This window comes from Saimiri boliviensis, chromosome 21, assembly GCF_048565385.1.
Source record: "Saimiri boliviensis isolate mSaiBol1 chromosome 21, mSaiBol1.pri, whole genome shotgun sequence".
NCBI lineage: Eukaryota > Metazoa > Chordata > Mammalia > Primates > Cebidae > Saimiri > Saimiri boliviensis.
Genome location: NC_133469.1, coordinates 17,809,854 through 17,834,611, shown reverse-complemented (window position 1 = coordinate 17,834,611; position 24,758 = coordinate 17,809,854). Strand labels below are relative to the sequence as shown.

Genomic DNA, 24,758 nt, shown 5'->3' with positions numbered 1-24,758 from the left:
AAACAAAGATCTTGGGCACATTGGTCTTTACCTCCACTTTGCCCCAGGGGCAGTCTTGAGGGTTGAAGGAGACCACCAGCCTGTTCCCTGTAGTGGACTTGAACTTGGCACATGGAACCAGCTGAAACTGGCACAATTTCTACCCTCAGAGTGTACCTCTGAAGAAGACGGGCGGGGATGAAAGAGGACTGCTTAATTCAGCTCAGTACTTCTTAGCAGCACCCCCACCCCATTGCCGGCTTCAGTCCCAAGCCAGGGAAGCATGAGCTGCGCTGAACATTATTGATACGCTCTTTGATCTAAGCCCTCCTTTCATCATCACGCCTGGTGGTTCAAAGAACTGCTCCCCCAGCTTACTATTCCTGTTGGTGCCGAAAGAATGCCCGTAATTATTACCAAACAGTGGATGGAGCAAGGAAACATGTCCCCTTTGCCCAACTGGCTCCCAGTTGGCACTTCATTACGGCAAAGATGGAGGGGGCGGGGGCCCCCAGGCCTTCGGCATTTCATTTGCACCCACATGTAGGCTCGCTTCTTGGCCTGGGAATTGATCGGTGCCAGATGCTCTATCTAGCCAGCGTCCCCACCGCAGCAGGGCTGCCCGCCTCCTGTTTCGTGAAAAATGGCCCTGGTTTCCATTAGACCCTAATTGGACTGGGTCTGGCCTTCATTCTACCCCAGCCTCTTCACAGACTGCTGACCACTAGCTGTTCCCTCCTCCAGCCAGGACAATGCTGGTCCCCGGGCACTGACCCTGGCCCAGGCAGGCCTGCCAACTCCATGGCTCTAATTTCTCACTTTGCACATCAGCGCTGGCTTCCCACACCCACAGCTCCTCCAGAAGGAAGGTTTGGGGGGACGCCTCACAATGCACTCTGACAAATCACTTTTGGCCCAACCAAACTGGACCCCACCGTTGGGACCAAGATGCGAAACGAGCATTTTTCAGAGACGCCTCCTCTCCCTGCCTCTTGCTGGGCCTCTCTGCACTGCTCTGGGGTGTTCGCTGCACTTGGACTGATACCAGTCAATGTCCCTCGCTTCAACCTGACCTGAAACTGAAATGCCCCGAACAAGAGTAAGTGGGGCAGCCGACATTTCAGGAGGAGGAAGGTTGGCAGCCAGGCTGCTGCGAGCTTGCAAGGCCCCATATGGGTCCCAGCTAGTACTTTGCATTTTCTTTTCTCTCTTCTTGGAACCCCTTCGTCCTTTTTCCCACTGCCCTCTAGCCTCTTCACTGCCTTGGGAAAGGGGGCCTCTCGCAAAATAGTCATCACCACTGCTGTTTACTGAGTGGTTACTTTGTAGCAGGTGCTGTGCAAAGTCCCTCAAGGGCAGTCTCTCCCTTAATGCCTACAACATGCTATGAGCCTTGTATGATAGCGTCTCCCTTTTCAAGGTGAAAAGAGGTTAAATGCTTTGCCCAACAGTCTACAGCTAGGAGAAGCTGGAGCTGAGATTCAACGCCAGGATCTCTGATGCCTGAGTCCTCATGTCCTTGCCCTGTGTCAGAGCTTCAGCCAAATCCTGGAAAGGAAAGCTATTGGGAAGCTGCTTGCAACCTTTCTTATTGTGTCCCCTCAGCACAGGTCCTGCACTGGCAGCTGGGAATAGATATGCAAGTTAAAGGAATTCTCGCTGGAAAACACCAGAGGGATCCACAGGCCCCCGCTGCACAGCTGTGTGTCTGCCCCCCAGGGCCTGGAATCCCATGGTTGTTTCCTGTACCCAGGGCTGGGGAGCCAGCCAGTCACATGGACCACAAGTGTATCCGCCGCATGCTTCTCTGCGGCCCCTGGCTTCTCCCAGTGGATTCTGCAAGGTGTTTCCTGCAGATCTTGCTGACTGTCTTTGCTGGCACGTAGCAAAATCCACCCAGAACACCATGATCTGCTGATCTCAGCCTGGATGGGGTTTTGTTTTTGTTTAGCCTTTTTTTAAATAAATGTTTTTTTCCTCAATCAGGGGCACAGGGGTGGGGAAAAGGAGAAAAATGAAGGTAAAAATATTGACAGAGGGGAAAATATTGAATATTCCTTCTGTTTCAAAAATAACAGCTTCCATGGCTGGGATGCAGGCTGGCTAGGTTCATGTTGGGCTGAGGTTCAAGTGGAGATAAAGGTGGCAGCGTGGCCTTATGACTGAAGCATGCTCTTCAGGAGGGTGTGGGAGCCTGAGGCAGAAGAGAGCTCCTTCCTGTTTTAAAAACAGCTTTTTTCTGAGGCTCTCAAAGAATGTTTGAAATCAGCCATCTGAGATGCTCCACCTTTCTTAAGAGGGAAGATGGGGCTGGATGGTGTTCCTGAGAATTGAAGAGATCCAGAGAGGTGAGTTGTTTAAAGTTAACTTAGAACATTAGAGCAAGCTGATGTCCTCTGAAGAGTCTACTTGTCTGTGAGAGCTGTCCTGATGATCAGGGCAGGAGGACTGGATTTTCCTCTTCTTGGCTGTGACCATCTCCAATTGATATGTGGAGGTGGGGGGCAGTAGAGCCTGGTCCCCATGGAGATCCTATCCTGGAAGCATTTTTATTACTGAGGATTAGCATATAATTGGAAGATTGAAGGTGGAAGCCCTCATCTTCTCAGCATTCCTTAGAATTCTTCTGTATGTAGATTTCGGAACAGGCAGAGCAAAAGACCTTACTTAGCATTAACACCAGGCTCCACCTGCCCCTACCTGGCATTAACGTCCAGTGCTCCCCTAATGTACTTTATCCTGTGAAGTTATCCCAGGTTTGTTTCACTGTTACTAATTTACTCTTGGCTGGACTGTCAACCTGGAAAATAGGATGTTACTGCCCTGCCACCACCTCCACCAAAGAAAGATAGTGGCTAATAAAGAAAACAGATTGTTGAGGGTCACTCAAAAATTGAGGCAAGGAGCTGAATGATGAGCCCTCTTCAGTGGCAGGCAGGGGCAGGCATGACAGGACGTCAGCATTGTCACAGATCAGCAATGTCCCACTAGTTAACAAATGGGCCCCTCTCAGTTTGAATGGTGCAGCTGATGAACGAGGTGGGATGATTAGGGGCCAACTCTGTATTTGTTTCTATTCCTGGTTTTGGCAAGTGCAGATCATCCAGATAGATCCTAGGCTGAGAAACAGATTGAAGACAAAGCCAGAAAAGGCAGCTGAAGCATCGTAATGTCTTGCTGAAGTTTGACTTTTCAGACATGTGATTCTAGACCCTAGCAAACAGGGAGCACATGACAACTTGGACCATTACAGTGAAGAGAAAGTAGAACACAGGTGAAATGCATGAGTTAGAAATATAAGGTGATGGGATGGACTTTTAGATTCTAAGGTTAATTGGGACACTAGAATATGTCCAGTCCAATGTGTTTATTTTGTACAATAAAAAACAAGGGCTCCAAGAGGAAATGATTTGTCAAACTCATATAGAAAATGAATGGAAGAAGTAGAAAGAGAATATAGCTTCCAACTCCTGGCCCAGGGCTTTTCTTGCTATTCAACACTTTCTACGTAATAAGCCTTTTTTCTTTTGTTTTTCCAAAAAAAATTATTGTACTTGGCCACCCAGATGAGTACAGTTATTTAGTAGAGTAGGTTTGTTTACCAAATTACATCAAAGTTGGGAGTCAGAGTCTGGTTTGAAAACCCTCAGTTTTATTTTAGTTTACCGTGATAACACTTAACATGAGATATATCTGCATCCCCCACCCCTTTTTTCACTCTGTCGCTCAGTTGGAGTGCAGTAGCGTGATCTTGGCTCACTGCAGCCTCAACTTTCTAGGCTCAAGTGACCCTTTTGCCTCAGCCTCCCAAGTAGCTGGGACTACAGGTACATACTACCACACCCAGCTAATTTGTGTGTGTATGTGTATGTGTGTGTGTTTTGTGCAGTCGGGGTTTCACCATGCTCCCCAGGCTGTTCTCAAACTCTTGGGCTCAAGGGATTCACCTGCCTTGGCCTCCCAAAGGGCTGGGATTACAGGCCTGAGCCACTGTGCCCAGCAAGATCTACCATCTTAACACGTTTTAACACTAGAAGTACTTAATGGATGATGGTAAAGTCTTAAGCTGTCCTACCAGCAGTAAAAATATTCCAAGTAGGGAAGGTGAACTCTCAACTTTGTATACCGACCAGTGGCTCCCAAGAAATTTGCATTTATCCCCTGACAAAACAGTTAGAGAGTCATTGGCCCCTAGCAAGGCTGAGATGGTCAAAGGACATGAGACCATGTCTTAAGCAGGGAGAGACCATCCAAATCTATGAAAATATTTATCCTGGAGATGATCTTGGAAAAATGACCACTCTTTTCAAATATCTTGTTTTCTTGGAAGCCCAAGATGTCAACTAGGTGGGAGAAAGCCACAGGGAAGCAGTCCAAAGGGGAATTTTTTACAGTCAAAAAACTGGCTTGACAGAACAGGTTGACCTAGGTCAGAGATGGTTGCACATTGGGCAGCTTATCCTTGGGATGGGACTGTAGAATAAATTCAAAGGAGATTACACTGAGTGACCCTGCAGGTCCCACCCAACCTAGAGTCTGTGGCCTGTGAAATGTGCCCATGCCACTGTGCTGTAGTTAAAACATGCCTGGAAGGCAGGGAGGACTCAGAGATGAAAAGGAGGGGCTCCCAATTCAGGCTAACCAGACTGGCATGCTATTTTGAATACAGATGGGGTTTCACTATGTTGGCCAGGCTGGTCTTAAACTCCTGACCTCAGGTGATCAGCCTGCCTTGCCCTCCCAAAGTGGTGGGATTACAGGCGTGAGCCACTGCACCTGGCGGAGCCCACCTTTTAATAGGAGCCTCCCATGTGCAGGTAGAGCCAGAAGTGTCACATGCAGTCACTGGTCACTTAGGCAAAACCCTACCAGCCTTCAGATGTGCAGTGGAGGTGGCAGGGGGAGGTGGCTGGTGCTATGTATGCTTTGCAGATACTTTGTGGTGTGGTAATTGCACTAGAGGACTCCAGTGTCCAGAAGCAGGCATGTGCAGTTTATCATTACAGCTCTTCTTCAAAGAGACAGCCGGCTCAATGCTGTGTGGGAAGAGGTGCACTCCAGGTGGCCCATAAGCCCAGAAAATATGATTCCCATCTGATACAGGGTACCATCCTGGCATGTGGAGAGGGGTCTGTATGAGACCCAGAAACTGCTGGATCTACAAACAGACCTAGTTTGTGGAACAGACCTAAGGAGTCCTCCATTCAAGCTTATGTCTGTCACCCAGGGAACTGGACATTCGCTTCAGTCAGAATGAACTAGTGGCCTCCTCTTCTTCTCTCCAGTCAGGGTCTTTGCAGTCCTCAGCCATGTGACCTCTGATGTGCCAGGCTTGGTTTGTTTGCTGTGCCTTTGTTTGTGCTGTTTTCATTGCCTGGACCATCCTCCTTCTGTTCTTTCCATGATCAAAACCCTACACATTCTTCTGGGTCAGCTCACGCAGTGGAACTGGCATTGGAATGCTACAGCTAGTTGCATATAGTGGGTGAGAGAGTGCACAGCAGAGAAAAACAGGGTGACAGACTCTTCTTAGGAAGCAATCAATAAGGCCAAGATAGAAAAGATGTCTTATTTCACCCAGAAATTATTTACTGAGCACCTACTATGTTCCGGACACTGTGAGATGCTGCAGTTAGATACATTGGTGAGCAAAGCAAGATGTAATTCTGGCAGAATTTAGTGAGTGTGTGGGGCAGGGAGGAATGAGGATCAGACATTACTCAAATGAATCTACAAACATATACTTACGTAGACACTAGGGCCCCTGAGAATAGAAAACAGTGGTTCTGTTCTAGTCTGATGTTTGCAGGAGGTGGTTGGGGATGGCTTTATGTGAGGAAGTGTCCTTTGATTTTAAATGTGAAGTATGAGTGGCAGTTGATAGGTAATGGGGAGCAGAAGGGGGTCTCATGCAGATAGAACAGCATGTGCAAAACTCCAAGGCTTTGCAACTGAGAAACTTAGACCAGGGCTGCTGATCAGATGTCCAGAAATGTATACTTGTTCGCCCCTTGCCATTCTCTTTGGTCCTAAGGCCTGAGCTCCCTGTCTTCAATCCATGGGGCTTCTGGACTTCTCTCTTCCTGCCCTTTGTCTGCAAGCTAAGGTACCCTCAACCTGGCATTGAGAGCCCTGGAGTCCATCCAGCCTGTAAGTGGAGATTCAAATCCAGACTTCACCACTGGATGAGATTCTTAGATATTATAAGAGTTATGGGGGGTTAACTCCACCTCAAAGTTCTCACCAACTGTGACTTACACAAGCCCTTCTCTCATAATTCAGCCTTGGGAATTTTCCCTGTCTCTGCATTTCCAATGCATTTGACTGGGTGGGGTGTTTCAGATTTGTTAAATGTTTTGTAGTAGAAAGAGAATGAGCTTTGCTGCTATGCATATTTGGATTCCCAGCTGTGTGACCTCTGACAAGTTTCTTAACGATCCTGAGACTTGTTTTCTTTCTATACTCAGTGGAAAGAAAGTTACACATTTTGGGAGTTGGTTTTAAGAATAAGATATACTGTTTGTAAAGTGTGTCTGTCTCGTTTGCTTTTCTGTTTCTGCCACCTGACACAGTGTGTGGCACACAGTAAGCGCTCAATGAATACTGAATGAATAAGAGATTTAGCACTATGATTGCACAGACAAGATGTTTATAGGGTAGATGGTCTTTTTCTTCTTTATCAATAACTCCATCTCCCTGTCACACAGCGAGGCCAGGGCAAGTTGTGCAGAAATAACAGAGGATTGGCTTTGTCATTCTGCCATTACCCACTTTGATCAAAGAGGGCAGCAGTTAGCATTCTTTACTTACTTTATTTAAAACAAAGGTTTCCTTAAAAGGACTTGGATCTTATCTCTAATCATTCCTCCATACCCTCAGCATTATGGTTTTCTGATAACAGTCTTAGGGCTTGAAGACCTATGTATGGGCTCATTTTTCTCATACCTGTTTCTATCTGAGTGCCCACTACGTGAGTGATGTGGTTGCAAGCTGGTGGGGAGGTACTGTGTGAGCCTGGGTAGGGAACACCTGCCAAAGCAGGTAGGCCTTCCAAACTATGTCCCTGGGCGTTCACAACCTTTCAGGATGAAGCTTGTGGAACTTAAAGGTGAGGAAAGCCCACACTATTTTTAAAGCCACAGGAAGGGTAAGTTATAGATGTATCAGGGTCTCCTTGGCATCGTGCTGTATAAACTTCAGAGACACAGCAGCCATTGACTCTTGTTCAAACCACAAGAAAGTCTCCTGCCCATTCCTGGTGCATTCTGGGAACAGATTTACTGTCTGCAAAGGCGCATCTGCAGGTCTAATGTGCAAAGGAGGGTGGTCCTTTGGCTAACCGTGGACCTGCTCCTAGACCTATCCCAGAGTCCTTCAGCACTCCTAGCAAACAAAATCCCAATTAGGAGAAAATCAAAATGCTATAGATGGCTCCTGAGATGTTGCCAGCTGTTTGGGCTTCACAAATGCCCCGACCTGAAAGCTAGAAGTTCTGAGAACCGTTTGAGGGCATGGTATTTTTCTGGGCACTGCTTCAAAGGGGCTGTGGTTGAAGACCATGCTGCTATTCTGGTGGCCACTTGTGTGGGATAAAGTTTCCCATGGGCTCCTGTGGAGAGGCTAGAGCACTCTCAGGGGATAGGGGGTGGTCTCAGCCCCCCTCGCCGAGTGCGTGTTTATGGCAGTGAGCAAGTTGGCGCCTCTGACCCCTGAGTGGACTTAATCTTTTGAGAGGTTAGTGTGCCCCTTAGACTTGGTGTTTCCTCAGAGCACAGCACAGATGCCCAGCCAAAACACCCAAGGTGAAACCACTCCAAGAGGTGAAAAGGCTTGGGAGGAGAGAAGGTATAGAGGGAGACAGAGATTCATTAAATATTCACTTTGAGATTAGAAATGGGATGTGTGCTGGAATGAGACCACTTGTGGGTCTGAGGTAAAGACCCAGACTTGTTTCTAGGGGTTTCTTGGGGCTTTGGGGGCCTCCTATCAATGGACTGTTTGGGCATCCATTTGGATACATGCAATCCTAAAGTCTATGGGCAGTGACAGAGTGATAAGTCTTTATCAGTGGCCTCAGGGAGTAGAAGCCCACCCAAGAAATGGCACTGTCCCATGTTGGAGCAAGACCCAACCTAACAAGCTGGGAATTACCACCTGTTCTTTGTTGGACTCTCTGTTTTCTGACTCCCCAATGGGCCAGACTCTCCAGCCTCCAGGCCTCTCCTTCTGCTTCAACCATGACCAGAAGGGCCTTTCCTTTCTCTTTCTCTTGACTGTCTCGAGTGATTTTCTGATCCCAGCTTAGGCAGGATGTCTCCCTCCAGCACCTCCAGGCTGGCCAGGTGTGTCTATTGCACACTCCTGTGGCTCCCTGGACTATAACTGCCTGTCTTCTTGTCTCACAAGAATAAAATAAGGTTCTTAAAGGTAGGAACTTTGTCTGCCTGCTAATTACTGAATCCCCAAGACATGGCACAGGATCTGAGATGCATAGTTCCTCAAATACTTCTGAATAAATAGCAGATGAGTGAATCAATGAATTTCAATATACTTGAGAAGAAGAAGAAAAAGAAAAAGGAGTAGTAGGAGGAGGAGGAGAAGGGAGGAGGAGGAAAAGGGGAAGGAGGAGGGGGAGAATGGGAAGGAGGAAGAAGAAGGGGAGGAGGAGGAGGAGAAAGGGGAGGAGAAGGGGGAGGAGGAGGACAAAACAAAACAAAATAAAACAAACAACAAACACTAAGGCAGAGAGGGACACAGGACCTGGAGATGAGGCCTGAAGAAACAGCCTGCCAGGCTCTTCATATTTCCTGAGAGCTTCCATCAGGAAGAGGGGCAGCTGCAGGCCAGGAGGCCTGCAGAGGGGTCAGCAGGTCTGGCAAGGAGTGCCTTGGGTGGAGACTCCCTGGGGCTAATTCTGGTGTCACCACTGACTTCCTTTAGGGTGCTGAGTTTTGGGTTCCTCATGTTTTGGTAGCATCTGGGTGCTGTCCTTGCACAGACACATCAAGAAGTTCTCCTCCAGATCACATTTTTACCTGCCTCTTCCTTTTCTGAGTAACCCTATGGAACAAGGACTCCTGACCAAGCACTCCGAGAAGACAAACACAAAACCATCCGCCGTCTTCGCTATTGTATTACCTCTGGTTCCTTCCCACAGCCTCATTCATTCATTCAACATTTTTGGGAACCCTGGCCACATTCTAGGCTCTATGCCAGGTGCTGGAGTCTCACATATAGTCCCTGCCATCTGGTAATTAGTGATGCTAGTGAGTGTCCAAGGAACTGATCGTTAAAGAAGAACACATGCTGAAAGAAAGAGAGGGAAGTCAAGCAGTAGAGAGGTGGACTAGCTTGGCCTGGGGTGGGCAGAAGGCTTCCTGTAGGAGGTGGCATTTCAGCTTGGTGGGTCTTGCAGGAAGCCAAAGGTGCAGGCAGATGCACCGGGAGGAAGTGCTTCTTACCCAGGCAAGGGACACCATAGGACAGGTTCATATAGTGACATGGGCTGGAAGCTTTAGAGTAACAGGACTTGAGGTGTGGTCCCAGCTCTGCAGAGCCATATATATGTCCCTGAGCAATGCAGAATAATCTTGTAGATGCTGCAAACCCAAGGGAGGTGTAGGTGAGGATGTAAATGAGGGTTGTGGATCCCATTTGTTCCTGGGACAATTTGGGTGACTTATGGGAGAAGGACTGTGTTTCCCACTGTCTATCCTTTGGGGCTTTGACATTTCTCACCTGACAGCCCTTTGCAGAGTAAAAGCATCAGTGATTCTAATCATGCTTGGTGAATACTTTGGGGCAGTCGCCTCGATGGACCCTTAGAAACCCAGGTCACAGAAACACCATCACTTTTCTGAGATGCAAAGTCCTCCCTCTCCAGGTAAATTGGCCCTGAATCCAGGAATCAGCCAGCCCTGGGACTTCTGCCCTGTTCCAGGCCAAGGGATCTGGACCTTTCTGCCAAATTGCTGGTGGCCCCAGGAAGAAATCAAGTATGGCTGACTTTAAGCTGTTAAACATCAAATGCACTCATCCCAAGTCTAGGCATATACCTAGAAGGAGTGACTCTTAAATCTGGTCATTTCATTGTGTAAAATTGAGGTTGTGGCTTAACATATGAAAGCCAACATGGGATGCCGATTTTGTGTTGTGCTCTTTTGGGCAATCTCAAAGTTCCAGGCAGCCTGAACTTCCTGAGCCTCTGTTCCCTCCCCTCCCTGGCTTTTCATTTCATCTACAACAGATGTCAGCAGGGGCCCTGAGTGTTTCCCAGACCACTCAGGCAGAAATCCATCCTGCTCACAAGGTGAGGGGAGCCAGGAGCTCACAAAGGCTCCTCGTCCCCTTCCCCAGGAGGTTCAAGACAGCGCATCCCCAGGACAGGCCTGTCCTGGGGACCCCGGAACACAAGGCAGGCACTGAGAAGCAGGAGTGCCTGGGCAGGGAGGTTTTCATATCCTCCAGGTTTAATAGCTTTCCCTGAGATGGAAACTTGGGTTGAAATGATTTGCAGCTTTCCAGATTTTCTGAGTGTGTGTCTTTGGGTTTATTTTTAGCCACAGGCGTTCATTTCTTGCCAAAAAAACCTACTTAAATAAAACCAAGATTAATATTTTTACTTAACGGAAAGAGTTAGTCAGGACAGGCTTTGAACTGGGACTCCTTATCTTGATGGGGAGTGCATATTAATGGTCTGGCCTTGGCTTTGACATCAACAAAAAGGGCCTTTGAAATGGACAAGAGAGAAGGGCCCTGGGGGACCAGAGTAGGATGCAGGAAGAGATTATTTGTGGGACTTTTCTGGAGAGCAGAGAGTTCCTCTTCACTCAGGCTGCTCGCTGCTCCCCGCCCCCAGCCCCTAGGCCCTGTGGTCTTGTGGTGGGAAGGGGGAGTCATCATCTTCCTGGAAAGGCAGGATATCTGCTCTGGCTTTGCTCAGAGCCCAGCTGTGATTCCGCCTCATTTCCAGATGCTCTCTTTACCTCCCCCTACCCAGATCAGGTCTAGACTTCTGCCTTAAACTGAGTCAGACAGAGCAAACTGAGTCTCTTCTGCAGGATGGGCTGAGGCTCAGATCTGATGCCATCTCTGGGGTGCTTTCCTGACACCCCTCTCCTGAGACAGACTTCATGTCCTCTTGGCTCTGTCCTGGATTTCCATCCTGGCTTATATTGCTGAGCCTGCCTTATTTGAGTGTTATTGCCGGTCTCTCTTACCTCTCGCTCTTGAGTTCCTAGGGGGCTTATTTATCTCCATATCCCTATATACTTCTAGCACAATACGCAAACACCTTCCTGGTTGCTGAACAGTTGTTTTCTGACCCTATGAACCAATAATTGCTATTACCCGCTTTTGACTGAATAAGAACCTACAAGTAATCAGCAATATAACAGTGTATCATCTGTCTAGCTTCAGGGTTACAAAGTACCTTTGTATGTATACATTGTCTCATTTAATTAATCAGTCTAATTAACCTCAAACTCCCAGTGTTGGGAGAAACCTTAGGGAGAGTGTGGTTTTGTGGTTTCTGAGTTATTTGTTTTTCTTCCATGAAAGCCTTGCTGGGGAACACAAAAGGCTAACTGATGATATGATATATTGTTATATTGCTGATGGCAATTACTTCTAGATTTTTATTACTAATCAGAGGGTGTGTGTGTGTGTGTGTGTGTGTGTGTGTGTGTGTGTGTGTAAGTGATTGGGAAGGGTGGTAGGTGGGTGATGAAAGGAATCTGGAGCTCGCTGGGAGCTTATCAAGGGTCCTTCCTTTTAGGTATCAGTCTTCTCTGATCCTCTGCAGTGAAAGTGGGGTGGTGCAGTAAAATTATGAACTATTTTGCAACAAGTGTGAATCCCATGTAAAGGTTTTTAGGTGGTCTGCTGTCCTGGGGGACCTCCCCTTTTTTTTTTTTCCACTAGGATGCAAAACTCCTTGCAGGGCTATCTGATCTCCATTGTCTCAGTTGGAAAATAGGGACATTAATAACCACAACAGTAGCCACTTTACCAGGTTACCATGAGGACAGAGTGGAAGAACCATGCACACATTGCTTGGCACCTAGGAGGCATAGGATAAATAGTAGTTGTTATCGGCATGTTCTAGTTCCTTTCCCTCTCCTCCAGGTTCACCGATGTGATGCTAAGAAAAGCAAGCAGTTTGTAGTTCTTGAATGGGTGAGCAGCTGGAAGAGTGAGAGAGCCTGGCTCTGCCCTCCTGGGCAGGCTACAGTGTGGAGTGTCCAAGGTGGGCAGGAAAAAGACTGGCTTGGTGGGCTCCAGGCCAGCCTCCCTGTGGGGCCCTGACTTAATTGCCTTTGCCAGGAGCACTCTGGCCTCAGCAAGGCCCCTCCTTTTGTCATCCTGTGGGAGATGGTAAAATAAACATGAAGGGGCTATGAGACACGCTGGGCGACAGAGATCACTCTTTCCTCATTTTTAGTGTGCATTCATGGGATGGGCATCATTCTAACACTTCCAGATCCCTCTTTTCCTCCAAGTTGAGACCCAAAATTCGAGCCCATGGTCCAGGCTTTTCTTTCTACCTAAAACCTGCCTGCTGGGGTCCCGTGAGAAGAGCAGCCCCTTCCCTGGGGTTGACACTAACAGGGACTTCTGCTTTTGGAGAAATGCAGTCTACCTGCTAACCAGATGTGCCTTACTTATCCTTGCTCTCCTTCTAGAAACCATGCCTTAAACCAGCAAAATCATTCTACAGGGCCTAAGGGAGAGACAGGAATGGGTGTGTGTGTGTGTGTGTGTGTGTGTGTGTGTGTGGTGTGGTGTGAATCAACTCCTAATTCATCGAGAAGATTTGTACTGCTCTTCCCTTGATGCTACCATGGGCGGAACTCAGAGTCCTAAGTTGATACGCATTAATTAGTTAAGGAGTCCTTGATCCTCAGACTAGCCAAATGGGTAGCACTGTTGCTTGTTGCTTGGCTTTCTAGCCTGCCGGCAGGAAAGTCCAACCATCAGTCATGGGGGGTGGGGGAAGGATCTGGGTTTGGTTGATGATGGTTGGATGGAGGGTGGAAGCAGAGAGAGAAAGGGAGGGCAGCTTAAGGGTGTCTTCCCCTACTCTGAATATGCTGATGAACAGCACGTGTACAGTTTCTGGAGATATACTAGTAAGCTGTGCTGGAAACTCAATCCCAACTGCCATTGGAAAATTGTTCTTTGTTCAAAACTTGTGCCACTGTGGTCCACATTGCTAGAGCTGGAGGTGGGGAGAGGCAGCATGAAGTTATATTTATGGAAGACGTGTGCTTTGTTTGCCTTGCTTTTGTAAGCTCTTACTAGCACTCTCCCCCAAACAAATATTCAAAGGAAGCAAAGACAGTTCAATAGAGATATACCTGGCTTTATGCCTGGCTTCTCAGGTGCATGATATATTCAAGAGGGCCCCATGTATATTTATAGATCAATGTGCCAATTATTTAGGCACACACATCCTGTTAGTTTCTTCTTAGATACTTTTACATTAAAATACTGCTTATTCCTTAATCAATCTCTTCCTTGTTCGCCTTTTTTTTTTCTTTTCTTTTTTTTTAACCAGTGAGACAGAGTCTTGTTCTGTCATCCAGGCTGGAGTGCAATGGCACGATCATGGCTCACTGTGGCCTCGAACTCCTGGGCTCAAGCAATCCTCCCACCTCAGCTTCCTGAGTAGCTAAGATTATAGGTACATGGCACCATGCCCTAGGAATTTTAACAAATTTTTAAAATTTTTTTATTGTTTGCAGAGACAAGGTGCCACTGTATTGCCCAGGCTGGTCTGGAACTACTGAGCTCAAGTGATCCCCCTGCCTTGGTCTCCCAAAGTGGTGAGATTATAGGCATGTGCCACCACACCCAGCCTCTTCCTTGTTTGTTTTGACCGCCATACCCCTAGAAACCCAGATTCTCTTTCTAAGAGCAAAAGAGATTCTAGAGAGACAAGAGAGGCTCAGAGGCTGAGATTCAGGCTGCGCTCCACCTCTCCCTTCTCTAACTGGTGCTTCTGTACCTTGGAGATTAGTCCTGTAGCCATAAACTTTTAAACTTCATCTCCCCACTAGACTAGCCATTAGTGGAAGCAGGAAATTGGACTTCTATTTCTTGTTGTCACCCTCACCAGCACCGAACCCAGTGTTCTAGACACCAACCTAGTTCACGCCTATGTTGGTTTGGCTGTTAGGGGGCAGTGGGTAGACAATGTCGGGCCATACTCCAGCATGATTGGGAATACAGACAACCTGTGTCCAGCCTCTCCCATCTATAAAGCTGGCTTCTAGCCATCACAAGGTGGAAGGAATGGCTGGACATGCTGCCAGCTACCAGTTTGAAAAGTGTCTTCTGTTGTTGGAAAACCACAACCTCCCCCCCCATCCCCACTTCCCTTGTTCCCTGTGGCCCCTAGGCCAGCAAATGCCTCTGGAGAACCCTGATTGCCAAACAGGAAAGTACAAAATAGCACACATTTTAATTACAGAGGAGAAACTGGAGCAATACAGACATATTAATACACAAACCAAATAGGAGGCTCTGGGGTTGGCCAGCAATTCTACTTTGGAAGGATTCTGAGAATCTATTTGGAGGGCAGAATGTCATTTAATTTTAGTTCAGTTTGATGAAGTTTTGTTTTTGTAAGAAAAACACTGATGTGGCCTCTTCACTGGGCCATCTCTGCCTTAGATGTTTGGAACCATGACTGTGATCTTGTTTGTCTGGTCCTGGTAGGCCATTCTTGGGTTACACATGGGTGATGAGATGGGATGGGAACCTGTGATAGAGTAGGCACTCCTGGCCCCAAAATACCTCCTACCCTTGTTCTGACTACTTCATCTGTGCTTCTCCACCTCTCTCTGAAGTTCTGCAAGGCTAGAATATTTGTATGAGGTTGTCTTTCTCCTCATCCTAGGGAGAACTCCCAGGCCTTAGCTTACAGAGCAAACACATGGGGTTTGGGATGGACTACACACTGTTCTTAGTGCTTATATTAATATTACCCTCACAGTAAATTTATGAAGCATTGTTGCCATCATTCCCATCTTATAGATTGGGAAACCAAGGCATAGAGAGGTTAGCAACTTCCTGAAGGTCAGCCAGCACCAGGGCTGGGATTTGAACCTTGGCCATCAGGCTCAAGAGACTAGGCTCTTCAATGCAATACTATGTTGCTGTCCCAACAGTAATAAGCATATCACTTGTAAGCCACATGAGAGGCACTGGGCTAAGAAAGCCAGAGAGATTTAGGAGGAAAGAAGCCCAAAGAGATCATACAGTAATGGTGGAACCCAAACACCAATGCAGGTTTCTGACTACAAAAATGTATTCTTTTCACTAAACTATCCTCCGATGAAATGGTTCCAAGCTCAGGCCATTGGGGGTAAGGAAACGAGTTGGCTGGTTGTAGGTATAGAAGCTTCCAGCAGCACCCAGCTTTACGGGGCAGGTCTGCTTATGACATCTTATGTCTAAATCAAGTCAAGCCATTTTTTAACCAGGATGTTGCTATTTAAAGGAAATCCCTTTTGCCTTGCCCCTCCTGCCTCCCTGCCAAGACTCACTCCCTTGTTTACCTTCTGTGTTAATGAAGCAGGGAAGATGGGTCCAAATCACTTCAGGAAGAATCAGTGATAAAGGCCTGACAGACATGCCTCTCCCAGAGGTGAAGCTGTTATAACCTGTCTGTGAGAGTTAATATAGAGGAAACAGTCCCCAGGGCCTCCGGGAGGCTGGCATGTCGCCGAGAATACTACCGCAATGTTAGAAACAGAGGTGGATGCAGGATCTTGAGAGACATTGGCCTGGGATCTTGCCAACCTCTTGTTTTTACAGCAGACTTGGAAACAACCACTCGCCTCCTCCTAATTTGAGCTGCCTCAGCTAAATTGCTAACTTTGCCAATGACTATGTGTTTTGCCATCCCTGGCAGGGAAGGTCTGAAGGGGCCATTGATTCATCTGAACCCTGACTTCATGTCTGACTGCAAGGGTAGGATCCAAGCTCATTTGGAAAGAAACAAGACAGAATCCAGTAAGAATGTGGAATCCATTCTTAGTAAAGAGTTTTTTTTAAAAAGAGATTAGAGTCAAAGAATTGGGAAACATAGTGGAATATACACAATGAGGAAGGATAATGGAGCTACCAGAGAGAGAGAGAGAGAGAGAGAGAGAGAGAGAGAGAGAGAGAGAGAGAGAGTGTGTGTGTGTGTGTGTGTGTGTGTGTGTGTGAGTGAGAAGGGTATTTTACTTAACAAGCATGTATTATCTACTCCTTTTTGGGCTAAGTGCAACTTGAGATAAGAAAGAATGATAGGATCTCAGGGCTGAAGGATTTCAATTCGTAATTCCAAGTATGACTGCACAGGCAAGCCCCATTCCAATTCCTGTTGAGGTCCTAGCATGGAAGCGTTCAGCACCCCTACCGCACCCCCTGGTAGAGGCACTCTCTGCCCTGATGGCAGCCCCCCTGCCTTTTGTTGTTGGTTTTTATTATTAGATGAATTTTTTTCTTTGGTGGAGCTCATAATGTTGCTCTCTGCAATTTCCAGTTTTTATTTTCAAGACCTGTCCATTTGCTCCTCCGTGTGCTGATTTTACAAATACTTGAAGACAGCTCTTGGGTGCTTCTTTTTCACACAAAGTAGAAAGAGAAGAACAGCCTTATAGAATCTAAAAGTCAAGTCCTCTCTTCTTTGTGTTCCCAGTGCATGTGGTAAATTGTTTCTCTTTCAGCCCTCAACCTACTGGGTGTAATTATTTTTGTACTCATAGTCAACTAGTATCTACCAGGTAACTCCCTTCTGCCAGACATTGTAGTGGGAAATTTCATAAGATATTTCGTTCAATCCTCATTCCAATTCCCTGATGTAAGGAGAGTTACACCCTCTTTATAGATGAGAAAATTGAGGCTCCAAAAGAGGAAGTGGCTTCACTTCTCAGTCAGTTTCCTTATCTAGATAATGTGGATGCTAATACTGCCCTGATAAGGTAGTTAAGAGCAGTAAATAAATGAAATGTACATGCACATAGTAGGTATGCAATACATGGGAGTTGTTTTCATTGGAACAGTCATTCCATGGTTAGCCCATTTCATTTTTGGTAATGATAGTGATGATGATGATATTAATAACATTTGTTTAGTACAAGCTATGTCCAAGACAGTGTCAAGAGTTTCATATTCATCATTTTGACTAATCCCTTTAATTCAGGAGATTAGTATCAGTATGATTCCTGTTTTACAGAAGAGGAGACCAGAAGCAAAGATCAGAAAAGTTCAATCTGGCTCCTAAGCCCCCACTCCCAATTGCTCCTTCTTCTACCACATCCCCATAAAGCTTAGACTCTAATGCATCCCTTGCTATCTAAGCACTGGATACCAATGGCTTAACCAGAATGCTAAATGGGGGCACTGTGGGAAGTTGGGGTGCACCACAATCCTGTGGACATGTCAAGATGTGGCGAGTTAATGCACGCAAAGGAAGAGCCCCAAATGAGGTGGTTAGAAAGGGGTCCTAGTGGAAAGAGAACAGTTCAGGGAGACCACGGCATTGTCAGGTGGGCAATGGAGGGGGGACAATGGCTCTAATAGGAGAAGTAGATTTTGGATTATGGTAAAGCCACAAAGTCAGGAAAACCCCCAGGGTCAGGGGGTGACTATAGCCTAGGAAGTTCTGGAGCTGGCAATTGTGAACATTTGGGGTAATTAAGTTGAATGGTGGCTGCTGCTTTTTCCTCCAACCTTCCTCTCACCCCGGGGAATTCCCAGTCCTTTTTTTTTTTTTTTAAGGCAGAGTCTCACTTTGTTGTCAGGCTGGAGTGCAGTGGCATGATCTCGACTCACTGCAACTTCTACCTCCCAGGTTAAAGTGATTCTCCTGCCTCAGCCTCCTGAGTAGCTAGGACTACAGGCATGTGCCACCACATTCAACTAATTTTTGTATTTTTAGTAGAGACGGGGTTTCATCATGTTGGCCAGGATGGTCTCGATCTCTTGACCTTGTGATCCACTTGCCTTGGCCTCCCAAAGTGCTGGGATCACAGGCCTGAGCCACCATGCCTGGCCGGGAATTCCCACTCTTATAAACACAATCATCTATTCCAGTTGGCTCCAAAGTAAGAGAGCAATTCCAGGCCCCACGGAGGTTAGCACGCCTGCCCTGAGATGCTGTTCCGGATGTGGCTTGGGCCTCCCTAACCTCCTATTGTCTCCCTCTTGCTGTCTCTGCAGTGATCCGGGCCAAGGTGGTGGGGAAGAAGTTGGTAAAGGAGGGGCCCTTCGGCACACTGGTCTACACCATCAAGCAGATGAAGGTAGGTAATGTCATCTGGGTTTTTGCCAGAAAAGACCTGGCCAAGGGAGACAAAGTGGGTTGGAACTGGGGTGTGTGTCTAAGCACCAGCCAGACCCAGCCCTTCTAACTGCTGGAGAGGATGCTGCTAAGGCAGCATTAAGGGATGAATAGGGAGGGGCATGGGGCTGCCTGGTCCCAGAGCCCATGTAGGTGTAGTCACTCCAAGGCACTTGTTAGAAGGCTCAGCTCTGGAGCCAGATGGCAGATAGCCTTGTTAGTTGGTAACCATGAGACCATGGCCAAGTCACTGCCCCTTTCTGGGCTTTAATCTTCCCAATTGTGAAATGAGGGGGTTGAACTAGATCATCTCTACAGACTCTTCTGAGCTCTGACTATCCTGGATTCAACAGTGCTTACAGGTCTCAAGCAGTCACTGAGGTTACAGCTTAGGTTTACACTCCTCAAATCTTTACACGAAACCTGTGCTGATCACAGGAAGCTCATCCCAAGGTAGGAACTGCACTTTCTTTCCCTATTTTCCCAGCTGATTGTCTTCTTGCATCCTAGCTAATTAGCAACATTTGCTAAGCATATTCTTACCATTAAACATATTACCTAGCATATGAACATCATGAAGCACAGTAAGGAGGTATGTCTCAAGAAACAGAACACCAGCTTTGAAATCTAGAGAACCTGGCTCCTAGTTTCAGCTTCATTCCTAAATAGCCTGCTTACCTTGAACTTTTCCCTTTTCCTTGGCCACAGTTTTGCCATCTGTTAACAGTGTGGGGTTGGGCTTGATGCCCCTCGCTAGCTCAGGCATTCTGATCACCCTGAGATGTGGGCTGTGATACTTGTAAGGAGGAGCGGGTGGTATACAATGGAAGGGTAAACTGGTGATTGCCTTAACACAGAAGACTGGGGCTTCACCTTGAATAATTCACCAAATGGTTCTTCACTCCATCTTTGTGAGCACCTCTCTACATGCAGAGCTCTGAGCCAGGGGCCAGGGAGGCCGTGAGGGAGATAGTTTCCACCTTTAGGAATTAGAGTTCCTAAGGTGGGAGAGAAGAGGCATGTGTGTGTATGACTCATCAGAAGTTCAATGTGGGGTGTGCTGAGGTCCATAGGAACTGTCCAGCCCTTTAACTTAACTGCTCATATTTGCATCCCCAGCAATTAGGGTAGGACCTGGCATGCAAAAGGGACTTAGTGAATGTTTATCTGTCTAATAGGGACATGAGGGTGAAACTCCACAGGCCTGGAAACTCCCCAGAGGAGACAAGCCACAATGTCCAGGTAGAAGGGAGTCGGGGACCCAACCATCCCTGAGGCCAACCTCCAGGCTTCCTTATTCCCATGTCCAGAGGCCTGTGGCTACATGCACTAATTTTGTGGAACCTGTTGCTTTGGATTCAATTTTGCAAACACCCACAGCCTTCTGGTTATGTAATGTCCAGAGTCAGCCCTGGCCAGTTGCCCTTGGCTGCCTAAGCTTGGTCATGAGACCAGCTTATGTCTTCAGATGGCCCTGGGGAGAGAAGAATGGGTGGGGGTGGGGAACCAGGAAGAGCAACAACAATCCAAAAAACCCACTTTGCAACCTCTGGCAGCCAGCTCAGGAATGCCAAAGATTATTAGACCAAAGCAGAGGTTCAGAAAACACATGAACCTGCCTGGTCTGGAATAGTCTTCATTATGAGATACTTTGTGGTCAGCAGAGAGCTGAGCAAGAAATAGCTGGAAGGCAGCAGTTCCTAAGCCCACCTAGTTTCCTTCCTACCATCAGGGCCTGGAGACCAGGGTGACCAGAAGCCCTTCCTGTGGGCAGAATATCCCATTTCTCCTTGCTGGTGTCAGGCCAGCCATTGGGGGTTGTTTAAAGACCAAACAACATTTGCTAGCCCATCACTTGAGAATACATACTCACACCCCCAGACTGGTGAGCTCAGCCTTTCCATTCACCATCCTTCACCTGAGCTCATGAATCATGGTGCTGGGAATTAGATGTAAAATCCCTCGTCCTACTTCTGACAGAGGCTCAAAGAAGAAATGACTTGCCCAGAGCCATGCATTTAATTAAGGGCAGATCTAATGCCCAAGCTGAGGTATCAGAATTCCTTCCCAATCCTGTGTTCTTTATATGGCTCCCAAATCTCCCTGCCATCTTACTTTAATCATCAGTCACCATCTCATGCCTTTTATTCACTCTGACCTCCCTACAGTCAGGTATTAGGATCCATAGAACTGGTCAGTTCCCTTCTATCCAAAGAGGCCACTGGAATCTGCTTGTCTCTAGGTACCAGCCTGCAAGTCAGAGAAGATACACGCTAGAAGTAGAAGTAATAGTCCGTCCATCTATCCTCTCATGGCTCCCTCCTACCCTCTCTCTGTGCTTAGTACTGTGCTTTGAGCTGGAGATACAAAGATAATACTGGTTATAATTATGATAAGACTCTGCATAAGTAACACTTACTGAGCATTTGCTATGTGCCAGACTTTCTGCTAGGCCAAGCGTCCCCAAACTACGGCCCGCGGGCCGCATGCGGCCCCCTGAAGCCATTTATCCGGCCCCCCGCCGCACTTCAGGAAGGGGCACCTCTTTCATTGGTGGTCAGTGAGAAGAGCACAGTATGTGGCGGCCCTCCAACGGTCTGAGGGACAGTGAACTGGCCCCCTGTGTAAAAAGTTTGGGGACACCTGTGCTAGGCCTTTGGATAGATCAGTCCTTATACTAACACTGTAAAATAGGTAACACTTTGTCCTCTATTTGACAGGTGAGGCAACTGAGACCTGAGAGGTCATATAACAGTTAAGATCATATGGCTAGAAAGTTGCAAACCCTAGCAAAACTAGAGGGTCTTTGCCTGTAAGGAGATAACACAGTATGGAGCAGCAGGCTGATTTCATCATTCCTACCCACTTTAGGGTAGATAAATGCCCACTCCATTTGTATTTAGCTCCCCATGGAGCAAAAAGCGGTCGGCTTGGGTTTGTTGGTTTATCATCCAGCAGTGTAGGGCTGGACTTGTAACATCCTGCAAAGGGTGTATCAGAAAAATCTTTGTAGGAGGGAAGGGGGAGAGGTCACAGAGGCAAGCCTGCATGAGTTTTGGCACTGGTCCCTGGGAGGCTTTCTTCTAGTGGATTAGAGACTCTACCCTAAGAGAGTCAGATGAGGTGAGCAAGTCCTTAGAGCAGGACTGAAGGAACTTGGAGAACCTGAGACTTTGAGCTGTCCTGTCTGACCTCTGTCTTCTCTCACTGATGAAATGCAAGCAGAGCATCTCCATCTGCTAACACTGGAGCCTCTGACCCAACTCTCAGGAACAATTTCAGTATGCAGAGACCTGTGATGTGTGTGTGGGAGGGAGCAAGGGTGTCAGAATGCTGAGAGAGCTTATTGCAAACCCAAACTTGGAGATTTGCTGGGGCTGAGGCCCTGGGCTGTGGGGTGAAAGTGAAAGTTTCCGGAACTGGCCGCTCTAAGCTGTGGGGGCCTTATCTCCCCATCAGGACCATGAGAAACTGGTCCACTGTGCCAGGAGTTATTGTTTGTGTAGTGGAGACATGCTCTCTGGCTGGCTGCAGGGGACAGAATGTGGGGGGCATTATGTCCCAGCTGGTCCTGGTAGGGTCCCATGGGGAAACCCGCTGCTAATGTGCTTTGCATGTCCTGACTGTAGGCAGAGCAGACCTCCGGGGACTTCCTTCCTTTAGTGGTTTGTCTAATCAAATGAGCAATAGCAGGGTCTCGCCTTTGAAGCTCCATCTGGAAGCATCTTTGACCCCCAGCCCACAGGGAACCATTCTTGCAATGCCTGTGGTGCTTCCTGGTGTAGGACTCTCATCTAGCCCTTTGCAGAGACTGGCTCAGTTTCCACATTCTCTGCCTGTCCTGCTAGACAAGCTGCTCTGTAGGAGAAAGATCATGCCCCTGGTATCTCGGTCAGTCTGTAAATAAGAAGTTGTGGGTTTAAATGCATCCATGATGTAAACCAGCATCCACAACAATGTTGATCTTCAGTAGGCATGCAAGACATAGTTGGCATCACTGTAGCAACTCGTGCTGTCAATGTAAAGACCAGACATTTTACAAGGACTATGCAAATGTCCCCAGTCTCAGAAACTTCATTTTTACTTTATTTGTCCCTTCACTCCAAGGGAAGCTAATTTCTTGGAACTCTGTGTGGATGCTACCAAGAAGAGGGGCCCAAAGGCATGTAGAACCCAGCTGAAAAAGAACAACCCACTTATGTCTGAAGTTCTAAACCAGCTTTAACTACTTGTTAAGAGATGAGGAAGGGACTTAGGAGGAAGGGGATCAAACTCTTTCCTCCTCTCCTTACGATTTTCACTGTAACTGGTTCTAAGCTAAGTTTTATTGAATGTTGTATGCTATTCTAAATCATTTGCTTCTCTCAAACACCCTATGGAGTAAGCATTTTGACCCATTTTACAGATGAAAAAACTGAGGCCCAAAGAGGTTAAGCAACTTTCCAAGTGGCTAATAGGTGGCACAAAAGATTCAAGATTCAAACTCTGGCTGTCAGTCTCCAAAACCTGAATTTACCATTCATCTCCATGGCATTGGTTTGGATTAGATTATCTCTAACATCTTTTCCAGCTCTGAGATTCTAGGATTCTCTGATGTCACGACATTCTAAACCTATTATAACTCTCCTAAATTTGTCAAACCAATTCTAGATCTCTACGATTACCGACATGATACTTTTAGAATCAGTATTTAAATCAAGGTAGGATTATTATTTAGAAAACACAACTAAGTGAGTAGAATCTACCTTTGCCATGTTGTTCTTTTCAGAATTGACCCTAAAACACAGCGCTGTGTTTGCCAGAGCCAGTTATTTGTAATGTGTCAAAATTTCTACTCTAGGGAAATGCTAGGAGTTAAAATGCACGTTCCTTCAAACTTCAAAGTAGCTGCGGTGCCAAGCTGATTTTGAGGAGTTGAGTTCTTACTGAGCAGTTCAAGTGACTGGGACTGTAACCAGGGGCTTCATTTTCACCCACAAAGCAGTAGGGCAGTCAAGGGGAAAGACTGACGCAGAGAAACAAGGTTCCAGTGGGCTGGGTCCAAAAGACCTAGAGCGAGTGCTTAGTTGAAACATCTGCCAAAACCTCAAGGAACACCCACACAAAAATAAGTTGCTCAGCACAGAAATCAGAGTAGGGGATGTTCTTCGAAGGCCATACTCCATGGCAGGCACACAGCAGCATGCTTAAACATGGTTCCTGTTAAAGCTAGAGAGGCACCATTCACTTCGAGGAAGTCATCATCGTGACTCTACCCAACCCACGCCCCCATGGCATAATTGAAGGCTGAGTGTGGACAGCCCTTCTTCCAGCACTTGGCTGCATTTCCTTGCTCAGTTGGAAGCTTTGCGGGGGAGAAGAGGGGTTCAGAAGGAAGACCATCTGAGTCCATCAGAACAATGTGTGCTTTTAACAAAGCAGGGGCGCCCAAACTCAGTAGGTCCAACAGACCAAGTTAAGATGTTAAGGTCTTGTGGATCACCTACCCCCGCCAACCAGTCACCACTTAAAAGATGAGAAAACGTGAGCTCACAGGCCAAATGAGAGACATTTAGATGAGGCACCAATGAAGTGATGTCTGGCTTCATATTAATGACAAGTAAATTAATAACACATGCCAGGAACCAAAGTAGAGACATTTTCCTATTATAAACCCTCGAGACAAGCCCAGAGACCACCAGTGGTCCAGGGCCTGTGTACTCTGAGAACTGAGGGGATAACAAGATTGTGCAACGCCTTGGTACCCCACCCACCCTTACCAGATCCCACAGTTCACAGCATAGCCTTGGCACACTGGACCTGTGTAATACTCGTGGACTTGACCTGGAATCACAAAGTGAACTCAGCTTCTGTTGCATTCACCTCAGTGACTCTGAGCACACACCAATGAAGGAGGAGTAGTGGCCATAAATGGAAATAGCTTTTGCCTGCTTCCGGGACCTTCCTAGGCTTCTGAGGGTGTCTTGGAAGCCAGGCTAAGATAATGGGTAAGAGCATGGTCTCTGAAAGCAGGTTCCCCTACTGAGAATCCTAGCTCTGCCATTTCCCGACTGTATGGCCTTAACAAGTTACTTAGCCTGCCTGTGACTCAGGCTCCTCATCCATAAAGTGGGCATAAGTTCCTACCTCATACGGTTGTCATGGGGATTTGTGGGCTAATATTAAAGGAGGTTTCTCAACCTCAGTACTATTGACATTTGGGGCCAGATAATTCTTTGTTCTGGGGGCTGCCCGGAGTACTGTGGGATGTTTAGCCACCTCCCTGCCCTCTACTAACTGTTGTGACAACCAACAATGTCTCCAGACATTGCCAAATGTTCCAAATATTTCCTAGGGGGCAAAATGCCTCTAGTTGGGAACCACAGTACTAGATCATGTCGTAGATACAAATAGCCAAATATCAGCAATTTCATATAGTTCAGTCTAATAATTATAAGTGTTT

The 24,758-nt window shown here is 47.1% G+C and overlaps 2 protein-coding genes across 7 annotated transcripts in view; one reads left to right on the top strand and one right to left on the bottom strand.

Annotated features, from left to right (window-relative positions):
- SYN3 (synapsin III) overlaps window positions 1–24,758 on the bottom strand; it is a 509,993-nt gene that overhangs the window by 289,607 nt on the left and 195,628 nt on the right. The window lies entirely within an intron of this gene.
- TIMP3 (TIMP metallopeptidase inhibitor 3) overlaps window positions 1–24,758 on the top strand; it is a 54,827-nt gene that overhangs the window by 25,449 nt on the left and 4,620 nt on the right. The window contains exon 2 of the mRNA XM_003932933.4: window positions 18,196–18,278. Within this exon, the coding sequence (XP_003932982.1) occupies window positions 18,196–18,278 (83 nt within the window). The remainder of the gene's footprint in view (window positions 1–18,195; window positions 18,279–24,758) is intronic.